General features: G+C 49.2%; 1 protein-coding gene across 3 annotated transcripts in view; it reads left to right on the top strand.

Annotated features, from left to right (window-relative positions):
- Nucleotides 1–22255, top strand: part of TTC7B (tetratricopeptide repeat domain 7B) — a 246743-nt gene that overhangs the window by 22246 nt on the left and 202242 nt on the right. For all 3 annotated transcript variants that reach the window (XM_032878627.1, XM_032878626.1, XM_032878628.1), the window contains exons 2-3: nucleotides 332–486; nucleotides 6128–6296. In XM_032878627.1, the coding sequence (XP_032734518.1) occupies nucleotides 332–486; nucleotides 6128–6296 (324 nt within the window). The remainder of the gene's footprint in view (nucleotides 1–331; nucleotides 487–6127; nucleotides 6297–22255) is intronic.

Raw genomic sequence — 22255 nt, 5'->3', positions numbered from 1 at the left:
CTGCTGAAAAATAAGTCAGGCAGCTGTGTTTTCCTACGGAACTTGCACTCTCGCTATATTAATATGTCTCTAGTCTTTCTAGATCCAGTAAACGTGTGACAAAGGAATGAGCTATCCCCTGTCTGCGTACAAATTCTGGAACATTCTTATTTATAAACGGAATTCACTGTAAGCTGGTGCCCACTTGGACTCCCTCTAAGATTATGAAGTTCCAGAAGGGCCTTGCTGAGGGCACATAGCAAGGGCGTGGTAGTCCCGAAGTCCTTGGGGGGCTTCCCAGCACACAGACCATTCCCAGCTCCCATTTAGCTTCTCACCTGGTTCTTTGTAGATGACATGGCAGAGCTCCTCCTTGGGGAGTCGAAGCTGGAGCAGTCCCTGAAGGAGCACCCCCTGCGGCAGGGGGCCAGTCCCCGAGGCCCCAGGCCCCAGCTGACCGAGGTCCGCAAGCACCTGACCGCCGCCCTGGACCGTGGGAACCTAAAGGTACTGTGGGTGTCTGAGCTGAGCGGGGCAGTGGGGTGCCGTGAGCCTCTCTGGGGCAGTGAGCTGTCGGGAAGGACGGCCCGTGGTGGACCGGGCAGTGTTGGGAGCGCACGAGCGTGCTGCCGCGGCGAGGCTCCTCAGAGGCGGGCCTGCTCGCCCTGCGTGTGTCGACCACCTTCTGGGGGCTTCCAGCTCACTAGGGTCTCTCTGCTGAGTCTTCAGAGACTCATTATTCTGAAAAATCTTCTCCAGGCACTTGGAAGGGAGCTGTTGTATAGGGCCCAGAGCTCAACCGGATGCCCGGCCCACTCTAGGAAGGAGAGAAGTTAGTCAGGAGTGCCGTTTACCTCTCACTTCCTGCCTCAGATATGCAGCTCCGGAGCATCCCCAGGCCCTGGAACGGTGTGGGCTCCTCCTGGCACGGTACTTCGGTGTGGGAGGCAGCCAGGCCGGGCCTGTCCCCCCGCCTGAGCCATGGCCCTAACCCCACGGCCCAGGAGACCTTAAGCGCTACCCTCCTGCTCCTCCCCTGCCCTGTCTTCCCGTCTCTAGACTCCGCTTTCCCTCTCGCCACATATTCCTTTCTCGCTTCCTTTGAATCTCCTTTCCTCTCCATTTCTCTCCCTCTGCCCCCGCCGCCCCCCTCACCCAGTAGCTCACTTCCTGGGCTCCGGACTCTTCCTCTCCCTGAAGGCTGAGGCCTGTTCTTCCTGCCCTTCTGAGGTCACGCTCCTCACCCCTGCGCCTGCCTGCACCCAGCTCCAGGCCCATCAGTGTCCTTAGCTGCCCTGCTGCTGTTGTGCAACCCTCACCGTTATCTCGTCTCCAGAACTTTCTTATCCTCCCAGACTGAAACTCTGTGCACGAGCCTCCCTGCCCCTCGGCAACCCCCGTTTACTTTCTCTCTCTCTCTGTGATTCTGACTGCTCCAGGTCCCTCAGATAAGCAGAATTGTAGAGCATTTGTCTCTTTATGACTGGTTTAGTTCATTAACGTAACATCCTCAAGGTTCATCCCTGTTGTAAGTGTGTGTCAGCGTTCCCTTCCTTTTTAAGGCTGAGTAATACTCCACTATAGGTTTATACTGGACTTTGCTTATCCCTCAGTGGCCCTGAGGTTGCTTCTGCCTTTTGGGACTTTGATAATGCTGCTATAATGCAAACTTTATTGATTTATTTATTTTAGAGGGTGGGGAGAGAGAGAAGAGGGGGAGAGGGAGAATCTTAAGCAGCCTCCATGCCCAGCGCAGAGCCTGATGTGGGGCTTGAATTCCCAACTCTGAGATCATGACCTGAGCCGAAATCTAGAGTTGGCCACCCAACCCACTGAGCCACCAACGTGCCCCGAATAATGCTGCTGTGCATGTGGGTTCACGATATCTCTTCCAGATCTTGCTTTCAGTTCTTTTTGGGCATATACCCAAAAGTGGAATTGCTGAATCATGTGGTAATTCTGTGTTTAATTTTTTAAGGAGCCTCCATACTATTTTCCATAGCAGCTGCACCATTTTACATTCTCACCAACACGAGTTCTACTTTCACCACATGCTTGCCAGCATTTTTTATTTTCTGTTCTTTGGTATTGTTTGGGTTTTGGATAGTAGCCATCCTATTAGTTTTGGGGTGAGAGCTCACTGTGGTTTTGCTTTGCATTTCCCTGATGATCAGGGATGTTGAACATCTTTTTGTGTGCTTACTGGCCGTTTGTATGTCTTCGGAGAAAAATCTATTCATGTGCTTTGCCCGTTTGTTATTTGGGTTGGGCCTTTATTTTTGAGATGTCCTTCCTCCTTGTCATCTGGTCACCTCCTTGGCCCTGGAGCATTTGGGGGCCTGGGCAACATTTGTATAAGTGAGTGTTAGTGTTTGTCAGTTATGTGGTTGCAGGCTTCTGGAAATGCAGGCAGAAAACCTCCTTTCTGAAAGGCCTTTGTGTATGTCTATCTCCACTGGACACATTTCTAGGCCCCTCAGGCTGGCTTGAGAGCATCAGTTAATTATTTTATTTTATTTTTTTTTAAGATTTTATTTATTTATTTTAGAGATATTGTGAGTGGGGGTGGAGGGAGGAGTAGGAGAGGGAAAGGGACAAGCAGACTCCATGCTGAGCACAGAGCCTTACGCAGGGCTCGATCTCACGACTCCCAAGATCATGATCTGAGCTGAAATCAAGAGTCGGATGCTTAACTGACTGAGCCACCCAGGCACCCCCCACATCACTTCAACATAGGAAGGCCAGTTTACTAAGCGCTTGGTAAATTTAAGTAAATTGGGCCTTTAGAACACATAGTCTCCCTTTCCCTGTTTCTTTCAAAGGGCCATGCCATACTTCTCTTCAGAGTCAGTTTGTGATACTGGTTGGTCCTCATCAGTGAAAAAGGGTAGAGGGACAGTGGACATGTGGGCTTTGCTTCCTAGACTCAAGCATCCATTCAAGAGGCCAGAGGGTGTGGCTGTGGGAAAAAGGTTGAGGACCATGCTCCAGGCCTGACATCTGGCTAGTTTCTTTTCCCCTTCCAGATCCCTGACTTCACTGTGAAAATGAGCTTTCTGGTTTACCAGGTGCTGATGGTTTTTTGCTCTCCACCCAGTGTAGTAGTAAGAGCATGGAATTTCAAGTTAGAATTCCTGAGTTTTGTGTTCCAGTTCTAGATTTGTAAGCTGTGTGATTTAGCGAAGTTACTTACCCTCTCTGAGCTTCACATTTCTCATCTATAAGCATAGGTAGCTCAGGATTGTCTTAAGGCTCAGATGTGGAAGCTCTTTCACAACTTTGCAGCACCAGAGACTTGTCGTTTACTGCAATTTTATTGGTTCTACCTAGAGTTTTTTCTCCTGTGGTGGCCATTTTTTAGCTTCCTCCACCCTATAGAGAATGTTCCAAAGTCGCCCAGCTTTTGCATGGGTGTGTCGCCCCACTAGCTGGCTAATGTGAAACTTGTTCTCTGTCTGACCTAAATCAGTGCATCTCCTGGTGGGGCGCTTGCCCAAGCCCAGTATAGACAAGGTGCCCACAAAATACACATGGACTGAGGCAGGAAGGACCAGAGCCAGATAGCAGTGTGGTGGGGCAGAAGGAGCCCAGCCTGGGAGTCAGGAGACCTGCTTCCAAGTCAAGTCAAGAAAACCATGTCTCTCATGGGCACAGCAGCACAAGCACTGTGCTGGGGCCAGTCTATGCCCTCTGTAGCAAGTGGCCTCCATGTGGGGTCCCCAACGACACTTGCTCGGCAAGGCTCTCTCAGTGTCCACACTGTGCCTTTGCACTTGGAATTTTTTTCAGACTCTTGCATCTTTTCCATCCATGGCCTTGTAGTTTACTCTTCTTAAAACAAACATAAATAAAAACTTAAAAATTGTTTTTAAGTTGCGTTAAACATCATTTTCTTTGGGTAACCAAAAATATCTAATGCAAGCTTTGTACTCATAACCATCTTTAAGTGTACAGTTCAGTGGCATTAAGTACATCCACATCGTTGGGCAGCCGTGGCCACTGTCCACCACCAGATTGTGCCCAGTCAATGCTAACTGCTGCCCTCCTCCCCCTTCCTTTTGCTTTTAAGCCAGTGGTCCCAGTGCTGGAAGGCTCAATTAAGGTAGGAAGGAAGATACAGCCTTGTCTGCCAGGAAGGCTTTTCTCTGGGTGGAGAATCCCTGTGGTGGGTCTTTTTTCATAACTCTTTTTCTCTTAAGTCTGGTTTGATTTCTCTGTTTGCAAATATAATTCTAATTTCTTGCATTTTAATTTCTCTCTCTCTCTTGGGCCACTCAAAACCCTCTTTTTCTGTTCCTTTCAGGGCGCCTGGCTGGTTTAGTCAGACAATGCCACTCTTAATCTTGGAGTCATGAGTTCAAGCCCCACGTTGGGCATGGAACCTACTTAAAAAATAATAATATTAAAATTTAATTTAACTTAAAATACCCCTTTTGCTCTCTTCATTCCCTTTGCCCATTTTACCCTCTCGTCAATGCTGCCTATTGCCCCTGCCCCCTTTCAAGAAATACCTTATGACTTCACTTATATGTGGAATCTAAAAAAACCAAAACAAATGAATAAACAGACAAACAAAAAGCAGAAACAGACCCATAAATACAGAGAACAAAGTGATGGTTGCCAGAGGGAAGAGAGTTGAGGGCTGGGCATAACAGGTGAAGGGGAGCAGGAGATAGAGTTATGGAATGAGTGTGTCCTGGGAATAAAAGGGGCAGCACAGGGAATATAGTCAGTGGTATCATAACAGCCTTGCAAGATGTAAGGTGACAGATGGTAGCTACACTTGTGGCGAGCACAGCATAGCTTATGGAGTTGTCCAGTCACTATGTCTTACACCTGAAAAATATGTAACATTGTGTGTCAACTACACTCAAAAAGAAAGAAAGAAAGAAATTCTCAGAAGCTGGCGATCCTGGCGGACAGCCGCTTTGCCATGCTCTGGCTGGCTAGCTGGCATTGCCCACCCCATCATGGTGATAGGGTACAGAGCAGTGCAGCTTCCTGGCATGCTCCTATAAGCGGGAAAATCTAGCCTTGCATAGCTTGGGTTCCAAGGAACAGGCCTGCGAGAGGCTGAGAAATCTGTTTCCTAATATAGCAGGCTGGGCTGTCTCCTCCTTTCCTGCTGATGAGTGCTGGCCAGGGAGAAGGGCAGAGGATGAGGCTGGGGGGGCTGTGGACTAGGGAAGCCAACCTCTCCTGCCCGGAGAGGAATGAGGACCCATCAGAGGACTGCTAGAGCTTGCAGCCTCCCGGGGCAGAGGGGACCGGGGCTCAGTCTGAACAAGCAAGAATGGCTCAGTGGGAAAAGTTAGACCCTGGAAAGAAAGCAAGTCCTGGGTTTTGCACCAATTTAGAAAACCTCTCTCTTTGGGTTATTTGGGTTATAGTCTTATGGCACAGCCCTAGTGCAGCAGGCAGGACGCACCAGGTTGTCCTTTTTTGAGACAGGTATTTGTGTGTCTTGTTCATAGAGCGTCCCTTCCGTTCTTGGCCCATCACAGCCAAGGACACGGGCCTGCGGGGAGCTTCAGTGTTCTCTTTTGTTTTGGTTTATGGCAGCTTTCTTGAAGTAGAGCTCATATGCCATGTAATTCACCCATTTAGAATGCACGGTTCAGTGGTTTTTAGTATAGTCACAGACTCGTGCAGTCCTTACCCTATTTTAGAGGATTTTCATCACCCCCCAAATAAACCTGTACCCATTAGCAGTCACCTGCCCTTCCCCCCACCCTCCAGCCGTAGGCACACACCAATCTACTTTCTGCCTCCATAGCTTTGACTGCTCGGGCCATTTCATGTCCATGGAAGCACACAACATGTTGCCTTTTGTGATCGGCTTTTTCACCTGCCGAGGTGTTTCCAAGGGTCATTCCTGTTGTAAGCATGGGGCAGTGTTTCCTTCCACACTGTGGCTGAATTATACTCCTCTGTGAGGCCAGACCACATTTTCCTTATCCATTCCCCTGTCAGTGGGCATTCGGGTTGTTGCCCCTCCCAGGGCCATGGTGAACAGTTCTGTGAACCTTCGTGTGCATGATTTCGTGTGGAGAGCCCCAGCGCTCTGTGGCAGCAGGTGGCGGGTCCCCGAGGGAGCATTACTCGCAGCATTGTAGGAAAATGTTTTTCTCTCTCCTTTTCCTTCTAGTCAGAGTTCCTACAAGAATCCAATCTGATCATGGCCAAGTTGAATTATGTGGAAGGAGATTATAAGGAGTCTCTCAACATCTATGCCCGGGTGGGCCTCGATGACCTGCCGCTGACAGCCGTCCCTCCCTACAGGCTGCGCATGATTGCGGAAGCCTACGCCACCAAAGGTGAGCCCATGCCTTCCCTCCTGGGTGGCTGTCCCCCAGGGCCACGCTGCATGGAGCCCACAGGCCGACCCTGTGCCCTGGCTCAGCACCTCCCAGCAAGGCTTTGGGGTTGGACCCACAGCACATCGCATGGTGTGGGCCCTGCCACACATTGTTCCCTCAGACCCTCAGTTCCTCAGCAGAATTCCAGTAAAGGGTTCTGATGATTAATATACAATGAAAGCAGGATTTTTTTTTCTATAATTAAGATACTGCCCAGAACAGGCCAGGATTCTTGTCGTACGGCCCCTTCGCGAGTGGCTGACCAGTGTTATTCATTAATATTGCCTTTGGGCTAAGTGAATAAAGGTGGATTGGCCCCTGCGAATGGCAGTCACTGTAACAGCCAGTGATCTGGTGTTCAGTTGTGTGCCTGGGGGCTCTGGGCCTGGAAGGAAGCGTAAACGTCAGCCTGGTTGCCCAGGAGGAGCTTGCAACCCCACGTGAGAGGACAGTCCCGCGGAGAGGACGATGACAGATGCAGGACACATACATTGTTTGACCTTTCCAAGCTGCCACTTCCTCATCTGTGAAATGGGTATAATCACATTCACTTCATAGATTTATTCTAAAGGTTCAGTCAAATAATGTATGTAAAGCACTGACCATGGTACCTGGCGCATACTAAATGTTTATCAAATGATATTTTAAAATATCAGCCCCAAACAAGACAGCAGATGGTAAAAGTCGGGCATGGCTAATAGCTTTTTAGAGGTGAGAGAGGTCACACAGGCTGGCAGGGCCAGGAAGGCTTCCTGGAGGAGGAGGAGGTTTTGAATATGAATTTGAAAGGCCACCTGAAGAAAGGGAGCGTCTGAAGCAGCTCTGCTCCCTCCTGCCACCTACTGTCCAAACCATGCATTGTGACTGACTGTGGCTGGCACGGAGGTCGGGGCCCTGGGCACTCGTGTGCTGTGGGCTGTCTGACTGGGTTGTCCTGCGCAATGGTGAACAAAGACCCAGCCCGAGGCACACTTCAGAGCTTTGTGTCAGGGGTGACATATTCAACCAGTTCCCTGGGGAACCTCGAGTTCTGCCAGGTTTGTCTAATTAATCTTCTGAACCTCCCTGAGGCCCGGGGAAAGACGCTGTCACTCTTGGCGGAACGCACTGGTGCTTTGGCGGGAACAGTCCCCTGAGGCTGCTGGAGGGGTCCTGGGGGCTCTGCAGGCTGTGCTGGGCTGTGTGCCACCTTCCTGCTGCCTGCTTCCTCACCTCACATGACTTGGGCTTGTGGGAGTTTGTGTGTGATTTGGGGCCAGAAACAATATCCTGCAAGGAGAGCAAAGCTTCATCGGGCAGTCGCCAGGCACCCGGGACCCAGTGGGCTGTTGCCGGGAGTGTTTTGCTAGTTGCAGAGGGGGGATGGCTCTGGGGCCCACTTCGCAGCAAGAGCTTGGGCCCTCACATCAGCTCTAAGACGGACTGGACCCAGCAGCCCTTTGTAGGCAGCATAGGCCGCTCAGCCTCGTGGCTGCAAGTGGCCAAGGAGGCCGGGAGACGTGGTTGCTGGGGCTGGGCCCCCGTCATACATGGCTGGCAGTGGGCCCCCAGCCATGGTGCTGAGGCACTTGGGACACGCTGGCTGGCTCCCGGGAAGCCTGGTCCTGGCTGGCTTCCGTGGGCTCGCACAGTGTCACACACATACGGGAGAGGGAAGGGTTGCTTGTGCCAGAGGAAGTGGCTCTCAGCCCAGGGGGGTCCCAGCCCCAAGAGCTGATGCCGGCCAGGGGAGAGGTGGTGCGGAGTGGTGGCTCTGAGCACCGGAGCTTAGCCATCTGCCTGCTCCATCGCCTGCCGCCACCACGTACTGGCCCTGTGCCTCGGTTTCTCCGTCTGTCCAGCTCTCCTTGGGTTGTCCTGCAGATTCCACAAGCTCCTACGTATTGAAGGCCTCGCACATAGTGAACATGATCTAAATATTAGCATAAAAGCTGAGTGTTTGATGGGGCACCATAAGAAGTGACTTACAGTAGCCAAAATACTATCCCTTTAATTTGTGGAGATGCCCAAAGACGGGCCAGCTCTCTGAGGAGTTCAAGACGCTCTTGGTCCTAATTCTGTGTAGCAGCACTCTTTGGTTTCTCTTTCTTCTTCAAGGTCCTTGAGAACTTTCCACGAGAGACTGTGGACAAACATTTGGTGAATGCCATTGTACTCTGTCGTGAGCCACAAGCCTGCCGGTGCCTGAGGAAGGGTTGGTGTCGTCAGCTCAGCATTTCCAGCACTTTTGAAATGGCTGCTGACATTGCCAAATTGAGACCATCCTGTTAAAAATGTGGCTTCCTGGCTTCTTTAGGAAGAAGGAAAGGGCAAGCCTGGGCTGGAGCTGAGTGCAGCTGCCCCCAGGATGGGGCATCCAGCACGCACCTCTCCCCCGGCCACCACGGTCTCCCGAGGTCTGACTGGACCAAGGTTTTCAGCCAGAGCCTGGGAGTATTACTCTCACATCTGCGCTTCCAGTCGTGGCTGCGAGCTCTTCCCCTGGCCAGGTAATGGTAGCCTTGGCTTATTGGGAATCCGCAGCCAACATCATTCCTTATCAGTTAGAGCTTTACTGTCTCTGAAATCCTCCAAACCTGTAAATTTACAGACAAGGGAGATGAGACTGGGCGAGGTTAGTGGAATGCCCACTAGGTGCCCTCTATTTGGATATCTCAGCCAGTCTCACCACCACCCTAGGAGGTGGCCTCTATTATTCTTTCCATTTTACAGATGAGAAGACCAAGGCACAGGCAGTTTAGATAAGCTGTCCAGGGTCCTGAAGCCAGGAAGTGGTTGAGGCAGGACTCGAGGCAGAGCCCTCGCACTCCTAGTGAGAGGCAGAAGTAGCCTCCATCTAAAGCCCATGTTCTTAACCATTCTGCTCTGTTGGCATGTGGATCAGAGCATGCTTGGGCCAGGTGAGGTTTCTTCATGTAGAAAACATTCAGATCGCTAGAGGATACTCTTGATTTGCACATAGACCCCTCTTGGCAGCCTCACCTTCGTTGTTCTTCCACCATAATTCCTGCTTCTTGCCCAGATTTCTTCCTGTAAATTATGTACCTCCAGCTCACATGTCCTGTCTTCTCTGACAGCCTGTGGGACTCACCTGTTCAGGTCGGTCAGATTCGCTGCTCAGTAGATCAGTAGGTGACGTGAGAATCGTACTAGCATCAGTTGTCCCGGTATCAGCCGCCCCTGCCGGTCTGTGAGTTCCTCTAAAGGAGGAGCTGTTTGTTTTGTTTGTTTGCCATCCTCACAGCTCAGCGCAGGACTTGGCACGTAATCAGTGCTCAGCTATGGAGTGGAATTTGTACAAGTTCCCTTGGTGGCATTTTTACCGAGATGCCCATCATGTCATTCAGGTGATCCGGGCACCTTCACTCCTAGCCTGGCATGGTGAGATGCGTTTTCTTTGCAGGTGACATACCGGGCACATTTCGTTGATTCAGAGTCCTTCCCTGCCGATTATGGGCAATACCTCTGTGAGCATGCTGACGTCACACTGTAACAGAGCCCGATACGGACTTCTTTCTGAAAGGTTGTACATTTCAGTTCATTTCCACGATCAGGGACTTCCGAAGTGGATCTCGGCTCCCCCCACAATCTCCTCAACTCCTTCCTTCCGTCTTGTAAATCTAAGCAGACAAACAGAGAGTGGGAATCGAAATGGAGAAACTCTTTAGCTTCTAGTGGTGCTGATTTAATCAAGTGAGTAGGCATCTTTGCTCTGGGATACAGATTAAAGTAGCCAATGAAATCTCCAGGACACCAAGTGGCCACAGATGTTCTTTTCACAAGTAGGAAGGCTGGGGAATAGTGGACACATGGCCGCCGTCTATTTTGGGACTTAGATCTGCTGGACATGGGATGACTTTCCGCATATAGGCCAGTGGGAGCTGGAAGTGGCTTCCCAGATATGGCCTTTATGAACAGCCTTGGTATATATGCTCTTGTCTCACAGAGGCCACAAACTCACTGGCTCCAATATAAGGGAGTACTGGAACCGACCGGCTGGTCACAGCTGGTGGGGCAGCTGTGTTCTCGGAGGGTCTTGTTTCTCCCCATCCACTAGGGTGCCGTCCTCATCTGTGTGATTGAAGCCGGCGTGCTGGCTTGCCGCATCTCATGGAAAGGGGGGATAGAGGGAGACGTCTGGGGTGAGCAGAAGTGCATGTTGGTTCTGCTGACAGCCCACTGGAGAGAGGTTACTCTAGCACCATACATAGCCACCAGGAGCCTGGGAAAAAGAAGACTGGGGGCTCACGTAAGTCTGTGATTAGACATGTCCAATACAGCTTGGTCTCTCAGCCAGCTGACATCTGTAGAAGGGGGCAGAGAGAAGGAAGTAGCCTGTACTCAGGTGAATGAAGGGGATGTGGAGGACCTGAGGCTCTGGTGCCCAAGAGGAGGGAAATTATGAACCTGGAAACAGTGGCCTAGTATTAAGCTTCCTTTCTAGATCACACGGTGGGATGCAGAGAAGGACTGATGGCAGAGGGTCAGCGGGGCCTTCCCAATCATCCCTCATACGAACACTTTCTTTTTCCACTGGGGACACTGTGCCCAAAAGGCGAAGGGACTTGCCCGATGACGCCCACCAAGCTGCAGGCAAGGCCAGCAGGGGGTAGGAAACCTTCCTGTCAAACTGCGTGACCTCTGTGCCAGGTGGAGAAGGTGGCACGGTGTTGGGGAGCTCCATGGAGCCTCCCATTTTCTCTCTTCCTCCTTTGCTCCCGGGTTTGAAATTGTGCCTTTGATGCCTTGGTTAAGAGCCTGGGGTTTTGGAGCCAGACTGCCCAGGTTTGATCTCTAGCTTTGTCACTTACTAGCTATAAGATCTTGGGCAAGTGACTTTCACCTCCCTGGGGGTCAGGTTTTTCATCTATAAAACAGAGGTAATAGGAGTCTCTACATTATTATAGTGTGATTGTAGGGAATGAGGGGGTGAAGTTCTTAGCACCGTGCCTGGCAGAGCAACAAAGTTTAGCTCCTTTTGTTCCTGGGCGCGACCCCCAAATGGCTAGACTTCTTTGGGAGCCCCAGGTAACATCCAGTTCCAGGGAAGAGGGGAGAGTTGCCTTATATATCTGCCTTGTCTGGCAGAGGGTGTGGTCCCAGGAGTGGGCCTGGGAACGGTACGTTGAGAGGGAATTCTTCAGAGGCAGAGCAAGCAGAGACTGCGGTCCGGAGTGCCACTTGGGGAGGAAGCGGTGTGGACAGTTGGAGGATGGGCAGCACCCAGTGGCCGGGGGCAGATGGAGAGGTTTGCTCGAGGGGGCGCCCAAGATTCACTCCCTCTGTGCTTTGCCAGTCCTGTGAGAGGCAGACCCAGAAGGTCAGAGGTCTTTGGAATTGGGCCCATGTTCACGGTTTTTTCACAAAAGGCCATTCACAGTGGAATGGATGGTTGATTCGAGTAGTCGTCCTTTAAGAGGTGAGAGCCATTCAGAGTCCTCAGACAGCTGTCTTCATAAGAAGCATGCTAACCACAGTGCTCCTAAGAGGGGAGACTCTTAGGAGTCTCGGTTGGACTGCCCTCCCTGGCCAGAGGCTGCGGGCCGATCCCTAACGACGTCCCCTTCTCTAGAGTCTGCAGAGCTCATGGACCTCTTGCTCTTCCCAGAAGCATAATGACCTCCCCTTGGAAAATGTTCCAGCTTCTTTTTCCTGCCTTGAGTAGAGCTGGCCCGGGGCTCTGTATGGACGGCCCGCTGTGTGAAGCTGAGCTTCCCGTCTCACGACATGGTGTCAGGAAGGAACGAAGACCCCCGCTTCTGCAGCAGGCAGGGTGAAGGGGCAAAGGAACTCACAAGGGAGGCTTTTCAGAAATGCTGCCTTTTCCCCAGAGCTGACGAGCACTAGTGTTTAAACAGAGATCCCAGCTCCAAAAGGCTTGGATCCCAGCCTTGCTCTCCCTAGCTTGAAACTTAGTGTCTTCACCCACTCACGGACTTCAGCTTAGCGTAAGCAGTTAGACCGAGAGGCTTAGCACGTTCACTGACAGGTGTTTTCGGAACATGCTCCTGGGGCTTCTCGCTGTCTCCGGGGGGCCTCTCACCAGAGTAAGCTTCAGATACATCAGCACAAGGGACGCAGTCCCTCGATGAGGGGCTTCTATCACGCGTCGCCCGTGGGTGTGTTTGTTCCCCGTACCCTGCCAGTCCTCGGCATCTGGGTGCCATCGAAAAGACTTGGAACAAGTTGAGCTGGAAATTCTTCAGATCGTGGGTGGTTATGACTTACGTCTGTCGTCCTCCCTAAAGGCTTCCATGCACGTAGACCACAGGGGAAGCATCTCTCTCTAATCAGGGGTTCCCTCTGTGAAGTAGAAAAGAAAAGAGAATGAAGGCGTGTCTGCTCTATTCCCTTCAGAGGCTGATTCTAACAGTCCTGTATGTCAAGGTGAGGCCAGACCCCCGAGACGTGAGGGATGCGTTTCCTACAAGGATGCTTGACTTTCTTGCTTCAAAGCTTATTTTTTCCATCCTGGGATTTTGGTTCCCAGGAGCAGCCCCAGTTTGCCCCAGGAAAGTGGAAGCATATTTACTAGGGAGTGCTCGGGCTGTCACTGATGTGGCCTCTGTCTATGGAGAGGTTGGTGTGCTGGTCCCGGGGGAGCCTGGGTGTGGAGGGCTGGCGGCAGGCTGGTCAGGCTTTGCCAGTGCCGAAGGCGTCTGGGGGTCACACTCACACATAGGGCCCCCCGCCCTCTCCAGACGGGGGGGGGCAGGGGAGCTGTCTTCTGAGCCAGTTGGCTTCAGGCACCGACATGGTGACCAGGGCTTAGCTCTCCAGCTGGCCTGCACACAGAGGCAGAAGCTGCTAGGGAGCGTTGGGGAGGGGGTGGCGAGGCGTGGCTGAGAGGGGGTGAGGCCGCTTTTGTGCCTGGTGGGAGAGGGTGTCACTGGAGAGATGCGACAGTCGCTGGGGACCCCGGAGTAGGGAGGGTGTGGCCCAGGGGCATGTGTCCATGTCATCTGGCCTGCCCAGGCCCAGCCAGCTGCTCGGCAGAGGTGGTACGCGAGTGATGTGGTCACAGAGAGGGAGGAGGCCGTGCGGACCCAGTTCCATCCTGCAGGGCTTTTTGGTGGGGGAGGCCAGAGCCCCCGTGCTGGGGCTGTGTGGGGGCAGGGGTGGGGTCAGTATATGGAGAGTTGAGGTCCCGAGCCCAGCTGAAGACCATTTTGAAGTTCTGTGCAGTTCCATGGGTTAGGGCCCTTTGCGTTACTGGTGAAAGAAAACCCCACCTAGTCTGACTTCAGTGGCACCTGGATTCAGGGCTCAAAAATGGGTTCTTTCTCCCCATTCCTCGGCCTGCTGTAATCCGTGTCAGTTCCCCTTTCAGGCTCCACGAGGCTGGCTGGAGCAGCCCCAGACCCTTGATTCTCTTAACCTGGGCTACCTCCTCACTGTGTCTTAGTGGCCTTGTTGGATCACATTCACACCTGTGATCTAGCTCCAGTGGCCAGCCTCATGCCCCAGGACTGGCTTCGGTGTGGCCTGAAGGCTGTGATGCAGGGGCGTGGTCCCACCAGGAGAATCAGAGGGAGGGTCCACGACAGACGTCCACAGCACAGCTTTTCTGAATAGGAGCCCTCTTGTCAAAGCGGCCCAGGGCCCTGTGTGCCCTTCTCTCCTTGGAGGCGGTCCTTGCAGGGGAGAAGGAGAAGGGATGGTTGGGGAGGAGCCTGGTGACCGTCCGTGGACTGGACTGGTGATTCCTCGAGACCAGACCGCATCAGGTGGGTCTGTGCTGAAGGGATGGGGCCTTTTAGAGAAGAGTAGTCTCCAGGGCTAGAGGGCCCGTGGGGGAGGAAAGGCTTCCCTGTTCTGGCTTGGGGATGGCGCCAGAGCTGGGCAGTGGGAACTGTACCAAGTCCAGCCTTAGGCCTGTATCTGAAGTCTTTCTAAAAGCGATGGCCATCTATGGGCTCGGCCACCCCGAGGTCGGAGTTCCAGGGGGTTAGTGTAGATCCCGCCCTGCCCAGAGCCACATGTGGTGCTTGCGGATTGACCTGAGTGACGACGGCGCCTTATTCTGCCCTGTGCGTAGCGATTAGCGTTCCCTGGGAGGAGCTGAGAGGCTGAACTTCCCAGGTGAGGAGGGACTCACATCAAGGCCTGTGGCCTGGGAATCTCTGCTCTGTCTGCTTTGTTGATCCGCCTTTCAGCACAAACGCTCATTTGGCGTGGGGGTGCTGTTGACAAGGGTCTGGTTTCAGATAAACTATGAGCCCTTGTTTCCACTCTGTGATCTTAAGCCATTTGATCTAAGTCTCTAAGTCTCGCTTTTCTTATCTGCCAAATGGGGATAATGTTCAGATGAGAGTACTGAGAAAGCTGAGTAAGACAAAATGGGAAAATGCTTTGAAATCTATAAATCTGAGCCGAACAGCAGGGGATTTGTGTAGTCCGTCCTCACGCACACCTGCATTTGGGAGCAGCCTGTGGCTGTGATGGTCTCACTGTCCCCACGGCCTCCCCCACCAATCCTGTCTAGAACGCTCCTTTCCTTGGGCAGCCAGCAGGGCTTCTAGCTGTCACTGGGGTTGATCGAGTGCCCCTTCCCCTATAATTTTATCTTATTGTTCTTGATAGAGACAACATATGTGTGCATTATATAAAAATCAGAAATACAGACCGGTCAAAAGAACATAAAAATATCCGTCACCTGGTCTACCCAGAGCCAAATTCTGTTAACATTTTAGTGCATTTACTTTTAGATCTCTATAATTATCATGATTTTTTTTTTTATAAAAATGAGATTATACCACATACACTGCTTTATGACCTGCTTTTTCCGCTTCGCTACAGATCATAAACACTTTTAGCAGCTGTACAGCATTTCATTATATGGATAAGCTATGATATATTTAACTAAAAAGCCTCTATTTTTGGACATGGAGGTTGTTTTCAGCTTTTTACTGTTATAAGTAAAGCTGTGATGAACGCCCTCTCAGCCTGGTCTCTGTGCTTGTCCTTAATGATTTCCCTAGGAGAGATTTCCAGAAGTGGAGTTTCTGGGTCAAAAAAGAAGTATTTCCAGACTGCTCTGCAGCACGGCTGTACCTTTGTGCTTTCTTGCCCACAGGGTGTGGGACCAGTGGCCTCTCCTTCTGGCCGACACTGAATAGAATCCCTTTGATCTGGAAAGTGAACTTTGATTCCTTGGTTGTGTGTTGAGTGTAGACTATTTGGAAAATAAGGAAAAATATAAAGCAGAAAATAAAATCAGTCACCATATGACCACTTGAGCTAGTGAACCACTGTTGAAGTTATATATAAATATATAAAACAGAGAAGGATATATATTTATATAATATATAAATTATTTAAAGATATAAAGATATATACTTATACAATATTTTATACACTATTAGGCTCATGCCATATATTATTTTACAGTCTGTTTTTCATATGTGTATATGTGTGTGTACAATTATTTTTCCATATCATTAAATATTTTTGAAAAAAGTTTTTAGTGACTGCACCATGATGTGCCTTATGGGTATTTTGAACAGTTCCTTATGGAATGTCTGATTCAGTTTTTCATATTACAAGTATGGTCTATAGCTCTTAAAAAAACATTTATTGAGACATAATTCAGATACCATGAAAAACAGCCTTTTGACATATACAGTTCAGTGGTTTTCAGTATATTAAGAGTTGTGCAGTGATCACCATAGTCAATTTTAGAATGTTTTCATCATCCCCAGAAGAAACTTGTACTCATCAGTGGTCACTTTCAATTATCTAATTCACGTCCCTTCAGCCCTAGTCAACCACTGGTCTACTTTATGTTTCTGTAGATTTGCCTATTCTAGGCATTTTATATAAACAGAATCACATAATATGTGATGTTTTGTGTCTGGTTTCTTTCACTTAGTATGTTTTCAGGGTTCAAACGTGTTGTAGCACGAATGCGCTTCGTTCCTTTTTTGACAGATACTATTCCATTGTATGGATGGCCCACATTTTGCACATTTTTATTAATCCATATGCATCAGTTGATGGACATGGGACTGTTTCCACATCTGGGCTGTCATTAGTAACGCTGCTGTGAACATCTATGTATAACGTTTGGGGTGCGTGTGTATTTTCATTTCTCTTGGACATACACTTGGAAGTGCAATGGCTGGGCCACGTGACTACTCTAGGTTTAATGTTTTGAGGAGCCACAACTGTTTTTCCTAAGTGGTTGCCCTGCTGTAAAGCTTCCAGTTGCTTCACAGCTTGTCAGCACTTTCTTATCTGCCCTGTTGATTCTAGTCATCCTAGTGGGTGTGAAGTGGGTATCTCATTGTGGGTTTGATTTGTGTCTCCCTGTGACTAATGATGTTGAGCAAAAGTTCATGTGCTTATGGGCCATTTGTGTATCTTCTCTGGAGAAACGTGTAATCAGCTCTTGTGCCAAGTTTTAAGTTGGGTTATTTGTCTTTTTATTATTGACTTGTAATAGTTCTTTATATATATGCTAGATATGGATATAGGAGACATGGTTTAGAGATGTCTGATTTGTGGATATTTAGTTTTAAAATATTTGCTTCAATTCTGTGGGCTGTATTTTCATTTTCTTGATGGTAGCCTTGGAAACACAAATGTTTTAAATTTTGATTAAGTTCAGTTTTTCTTCCCCCTCCTTTCCTCCTCCCCTCCCCCTCTTCCCCCTTCCCCCTTCCTCCTTCTCCTTCTTCTTTGGTTGCTTTTGTGCTGTTGGTATTGTAGCTGCCTAATTGAGTTCACAAAGATTTACTCCTTTGCTTTCTTCTAAGAGTTTTATAGTTTTAACTCTTACGTTTAGATCTATAATCTACTTTGAATTAATTTTTCTATATGGTATGAGGTAAGGTTCCAACTTCACTCTTTTGCATGTGGATATCCAGTGATCACAGCAGCTTTTATTGAAAAGAATGTTTTCTTCCTCATTGAATTGTCTTGGTGTCTTTGTGAAACTCAACTGAACATGAATGTAAGTGTTTACTTCTGGATTCTTAATTCTAGCCCATTTGTCTATATGTCTGTCCTTATGCCAATAACAACACTGTCTTTTTACAGTTTAATACAAAGTAGCTTTGTATTAAATTTTGAGGTGGGGGAGTGTGAGTCTTCCAACTTTTTTTCTGTTTCAAAATTATTTTGGCTCTTCTGGGTCCCTTACATTTCCATGTAAATTTTAGGATCAAGTGGTCAATTATTGGGAAAAAAAAAAACTTACTGGGATATTGATAAGGATTCTGTTGAGTCAATAGATCATTTTGGGGGAGTATTGCCATCCTGTCAATATTAAGTCTTCCAATCCATGAACATAGAATGTCTTCTTTAATTTCTTTAAAAAATGTTTTGTGATTTTCAGTGTGCAAGTCTTGCATTCCTTTTGTTAAATTTATTCCAAAGTATTTTATTCTTTTGGTGCTATCATAAATGGAATGATTTTCTTAATATCATTTTCAGATTGTTCATTGCTGGTGTATAGAAAAGTGCAAGCAATTTTTATATATTGATCTCTTATTCTATAACCGTGCTGACCTCACTTATTAGCTCTAATAATTTTTGTGTGTGTGGATTCCTTGGGGTTTTCTCTATACAAGATCATGTCACCTGTAAATTGGATAGTTTTACTTCTTCCTTTCCAATCTGATGCCTTTTTTTTTTTGTTGTTATTGCCTAGTTGCAATGGCTACAGGCTCCATTACAATGTTTAATAGAAATGACCAGAGCAGATGTCTTCTAACATAGGGGAAAGTTCCTTTCTTCTAAGATAGGAACTCATCATTGAGTATGATGATAGCCGTGTGTTTTTCGTAGATGCCCTTTATCAGATTGAAGAAGTTTCCCCTTTATGTCCGGTTTGTTGAGTGTGTTTATCATGAAAGAATGTTAGATTTTGTCAAATGCTTTTTCTGATGAGATAATCTTATAATTTTTGTGTCTTATCCTTCTAATATGGTGTATTATGTTGATTGGTTTTCATATGTTAAATCAGCCTTGCATTCCTGGAGTAAATCCCATTTGGTCATGGTATACACTCTTTTTTAAAAATATGTTGCAGGATTTGGCGCACTAACATTTTGTTGAGGATTTTTACTTCAATTTTAGAATGGATATTGGTATAGTTTTTTGGTGATACATTTGTCTGGTTTTGGTATCAAGGTAACACTTGATTACAGAGTAAGTGTAGGGGATAGTAAGTAAGGGGTTACAGAGTAAGTTTTGAGGTATTTCTCTTCTTTTACTCTTTGGAAGAGTTGGTGAAGCATCGTGTTAATTCTTTAAACATTTAGTAGAATTCACCAGTAAGCCCTCTGAACCTGTGCTTTTCTTTCTAGGAGGTTTTTTGATTACTCAATTCAATCTTTTGTTACTCTATTGTTTTAAAAGATTTGAGAAGCCTTTACTTACTCTCCACTTTCTTGGACATGGCATCTTTTCACTGGAGCCCTAAGCCTCTGGATCGTGGCAAACAACCCTGGCCAGAAAGGAATGAAGCTTAGCTATTTACTTACTGGTTTCCAAGTGGATGACCTTGAGTACTAGTCTCTGTTTTCTCGCCCAGTAATACTTAGAGCAGCAGCTCATCTCATGCCCTACAGTAAACTCAGTACATGTTGCTGTCAAAGGGAAGGAGCACTTCCTATGTTTGCAAGTGATTGACAAAGTCAGCCCAGTGGAGGAGTCCTGGATTTCCCTGCCAGGAAACTGCCAGCCCCAGCCAGCTTTTAAGCAGAAGGAATGACTTAAGCTTATAAGTCAGAATGATCTTTCTGGCACAGAATGGAGAACCAGTTAGAAGGAATGAGAGATTAGAGGGAAGGAGACAGGCAAGAGAGGTGAACTGGCTTTGGGCCCTTCCCCTCTTGTTCTTTGTTGCAGGGGCCTGACTTCTGCAAGCTGTTTCCAGTATGCCCTAGTCAACTGGTTTCTGCCTGGGTTTGGCAAACAGGAAGCATTGGCAGGAAATTGAGGAGCAAAAGGAGAGAGCAGCCAGGGTATCTCTCTCTCTCTCTCTCTCTCTCTCTCTCTGCCTCCAGCAGCAGCACCTCTGACAGACTCATCCCCCCCCCCCCCCGCCCCGCCTCCTGGGGTTTTGGCTCCCAGGAGGGAGCTTCTGCTGGGTTCTGTCTCCCAGGCTGTGGCCCCAGCTTCTGGGCTCTTGGAACTCCATCTCATCCCTTTGTCCTTTCTAGCCCTAGGAAAGTTAGTGGCCTCCTGCCGCTTTAGAATTCTGGGATGAGATACCATCCTATTTGGCTTCTCATTGGTTTAATTCCCTTAAATCTCCTTTATTTGAAAGATCTGGAGTGATACTTTTGTCCTGGCTGGAGCCTGACAGATATTGCAAAAGCCTGGATTGCAGCAGGCCAAGGAGACGGTGTGTGTGTGCTGGGGGAGTTGCAGTGGGAGGGAGGTTGAGGGAGGAATCCAGATGACTGAGATTTTTAGCTTTACTGGCTGGGCAGGGAATGGTGTTAAACCAGGTTAAGGATTACAGGAGGAGGAGCCAGCTTCCTTTGGAGGGTGGGGGAAGATACTGGATTGGAGGGGGACGTGGTGACACCTCTGTGACCGCAAGGGGGTGCTGTGCCGGGAATCAGTCTAATTCCAGGGACTTGGCTCAGCACGCTGGTCGCTAGGCGATGGGTTTGTTGGTCAGGATTTAGGAACTGATTGAGTATAGATTGGTCACAACCCAGCAGCGTCTGGTGCTCGCTCAGAAGAACACAGAGACTGAGGAAGGCAAGAAGTGAACCCGGAGCGCTGGGGGCCCCAGGATGTACCAGGGGAGCTCCCCTAGAGGCAGAGCAAACAGCAGGGCCTGAGTTTGGGCGTGGGGTCGGCGGGGAGGTACTGAAGGGGTGGAGGGACGCACATGACAAAGAACTTTTCCCTGGGCTCTACGGGGGCCTAAAACACAGGAGCAGTATTTACCTTTGTGGCACACTGATACTCTTAAGTAGGTTGAAGTGAAAATGCAGGGAAAGCTGTAAGTCGACAGTGGCCTGAGGGTCAGGACAAGTCAGTCTGAGGTTTAATGTACTGTGGAAAATTCCACACTCAGGTGATCAAGAGTGGAGCCCTCTGCCTCCCCCCCCCAATCATCTTTTCCCTTTTTATTGAAGCCTGGCTTCTTGATGAGTGCTCCTGCTAATCAAAGCAGGTCTAGGCATGGCCGAGCATTTTTTCAGATTCTGAAGGCTATGTCCTGGTCTTGCCAGGGGGGCCCCATAGCCTGCTTTGTCCCACCCATGCTCTGCCCCAGGTTGCTTGCTGATGCCCGCCTACCTGCCCTCACCTCTCCCAGGCCCCCTCCCCACTTCTGCTTGTCTTTGTCATCCAGCCGGGGTCTCCTCCTTTTCCCTGCGAGGAGTCCACCCTGGGTGACGTGTCAGTGACAACCTCTGCAGCTCTTTTGTCCACTTCAATTTCCCCTTCCTCTTCCACCTTTATTTATAGTTAGTATCATACAATTTGGCATTGGGTTTTTAATTATCTCATATCTGTCATTTGCCTCTCTCAAACTAGATTGTATGTTTAATTAATTCAGTAAACTAGCAGATACGTGAGTGCCTACTCAAGGTTGGGCTCTGGGGCTGTGCCATGTCTAAACCGTTTGTTTTGTGTCTCCACAGTTGCACCAGGGACCATGCTTGCCACACAGGGCTACTTGTGATGGGGTGGGTCTTTAAACATTTTTCCCTAGCAACCCCCGGGGTGCACTGTTGAAGATAAACTCCACCCGAGTAACTCACTCTTGCTTAAGCAAAAGTGCAGTGTTTTCAGTGTACTGAAATTTTCTCCATTTTAGACAAAAACAGATTTTGGTTTGGCGCTGATATGAAACAAAATAATCTTGTCTCTAACTCCTACCACGTCCAGCTTCAGGTTGGATCATCCCAATCTGTGGACTATCTTGCAGGTTGTGGGGCTCTAGAGAGCCCGTCTCCTGTGGCTCCTTTACTTTGAAAGCCGGTGACTCTTTGGGTGTCCTTAATGCCTTTTTTCTCCCCTGCATTGTGTGCTAGCTGCTGTATTTTTCACTCGTAGGATCTGGGTCCTTACTACTGGCATCTTCCTGGGGCCTAGATGCATGCATACAAAGCTGGCCACACTTTAAAAGATCATCTAGTTCATACTCCTGTTCAATATCTTAAAAACCACGACTTCTGACTCTTCAGACAGTGCTCCCTCCACCACCACTCATCACTTGGCTTCCATCATTTCCAAACCATGTCTGGTGTTCATTTTCTTCCCCCAAATGTTCCTGATGCTTCGGGAATGAAAAAAGCATCCATATTTGGAAAGCTCAGAGCTCTCTGGGGGCGGGAGCAGAGCACAGACTGTTCTGTGGAGAAGGAGGGTGTCAGAGCTGGCTCTTCCCGCTCTCTCCCTCACGCTGGGACTGGTGCAGAAGAGTGGGAAGCTGTGGTGGGCTGGGGCTAGCCATCCCGGAGCTGGGCCTTGACCTGGGCTGGGCCTGCTGGGGCAGGGCCTTGACCCAGCAACCAGGCAGAGGCCTGCAGCTGCCCTGAACGGTACACTGAGAACTCAAAAGACAGGGAGGGGTTCTCGGCTTTGGTGAGCTCCTATTGTGTGCCAGCTTCTGGAATACTAGTAGCAAATTATTATTAATACCTACAGCATTAAAGATATCCCTTCTACACACCATTCTAAGCCCTTGCCCCTTAACACCCTTCATCCTCACAGCAACCCTGTTAGACAGAAGCAGGTAGGGTTCCCCATTTAAGAGGAGTGAGGGGTGGGTCCCCTGTGCCAGCCCCTGGCCCTTTTTCTTCCTTTGGTGTCAAGGGCTTGCTTCCTAGACTGGGGCTGGCGTATCGTGTTGGTAGGAACCCCCAGGTGACCTCCAGATACCATCCAAGCCGGACTCCGGTCGCGTGGACTCCAGGGTTCGGGGGGTGCACTGGTTTGCTCCC

The sequence above is a fragment of the Lontra canadensis genome, unplaced genomic scaffold (assembly GCF_010015895.1).
Source record: "Lontra canadensis isolate GAN:19392208 unplaced genomic scaffold, GSC_riverotter_1.0 scaffold64, whole genome shotgun sequence".
Taxonomy (NCBI): domain Eukaryota; kingdom Metazoa; phylum Chordata; class Mammalia; order Carnivora; family Mustelidae; genus Lontra; species Lontra canadensis.
The sequence above is the reverse complement of the archived record's forward strand: the minus strand, read 5'-3'. Positions and strand labels throughout refer to the sequence as shown.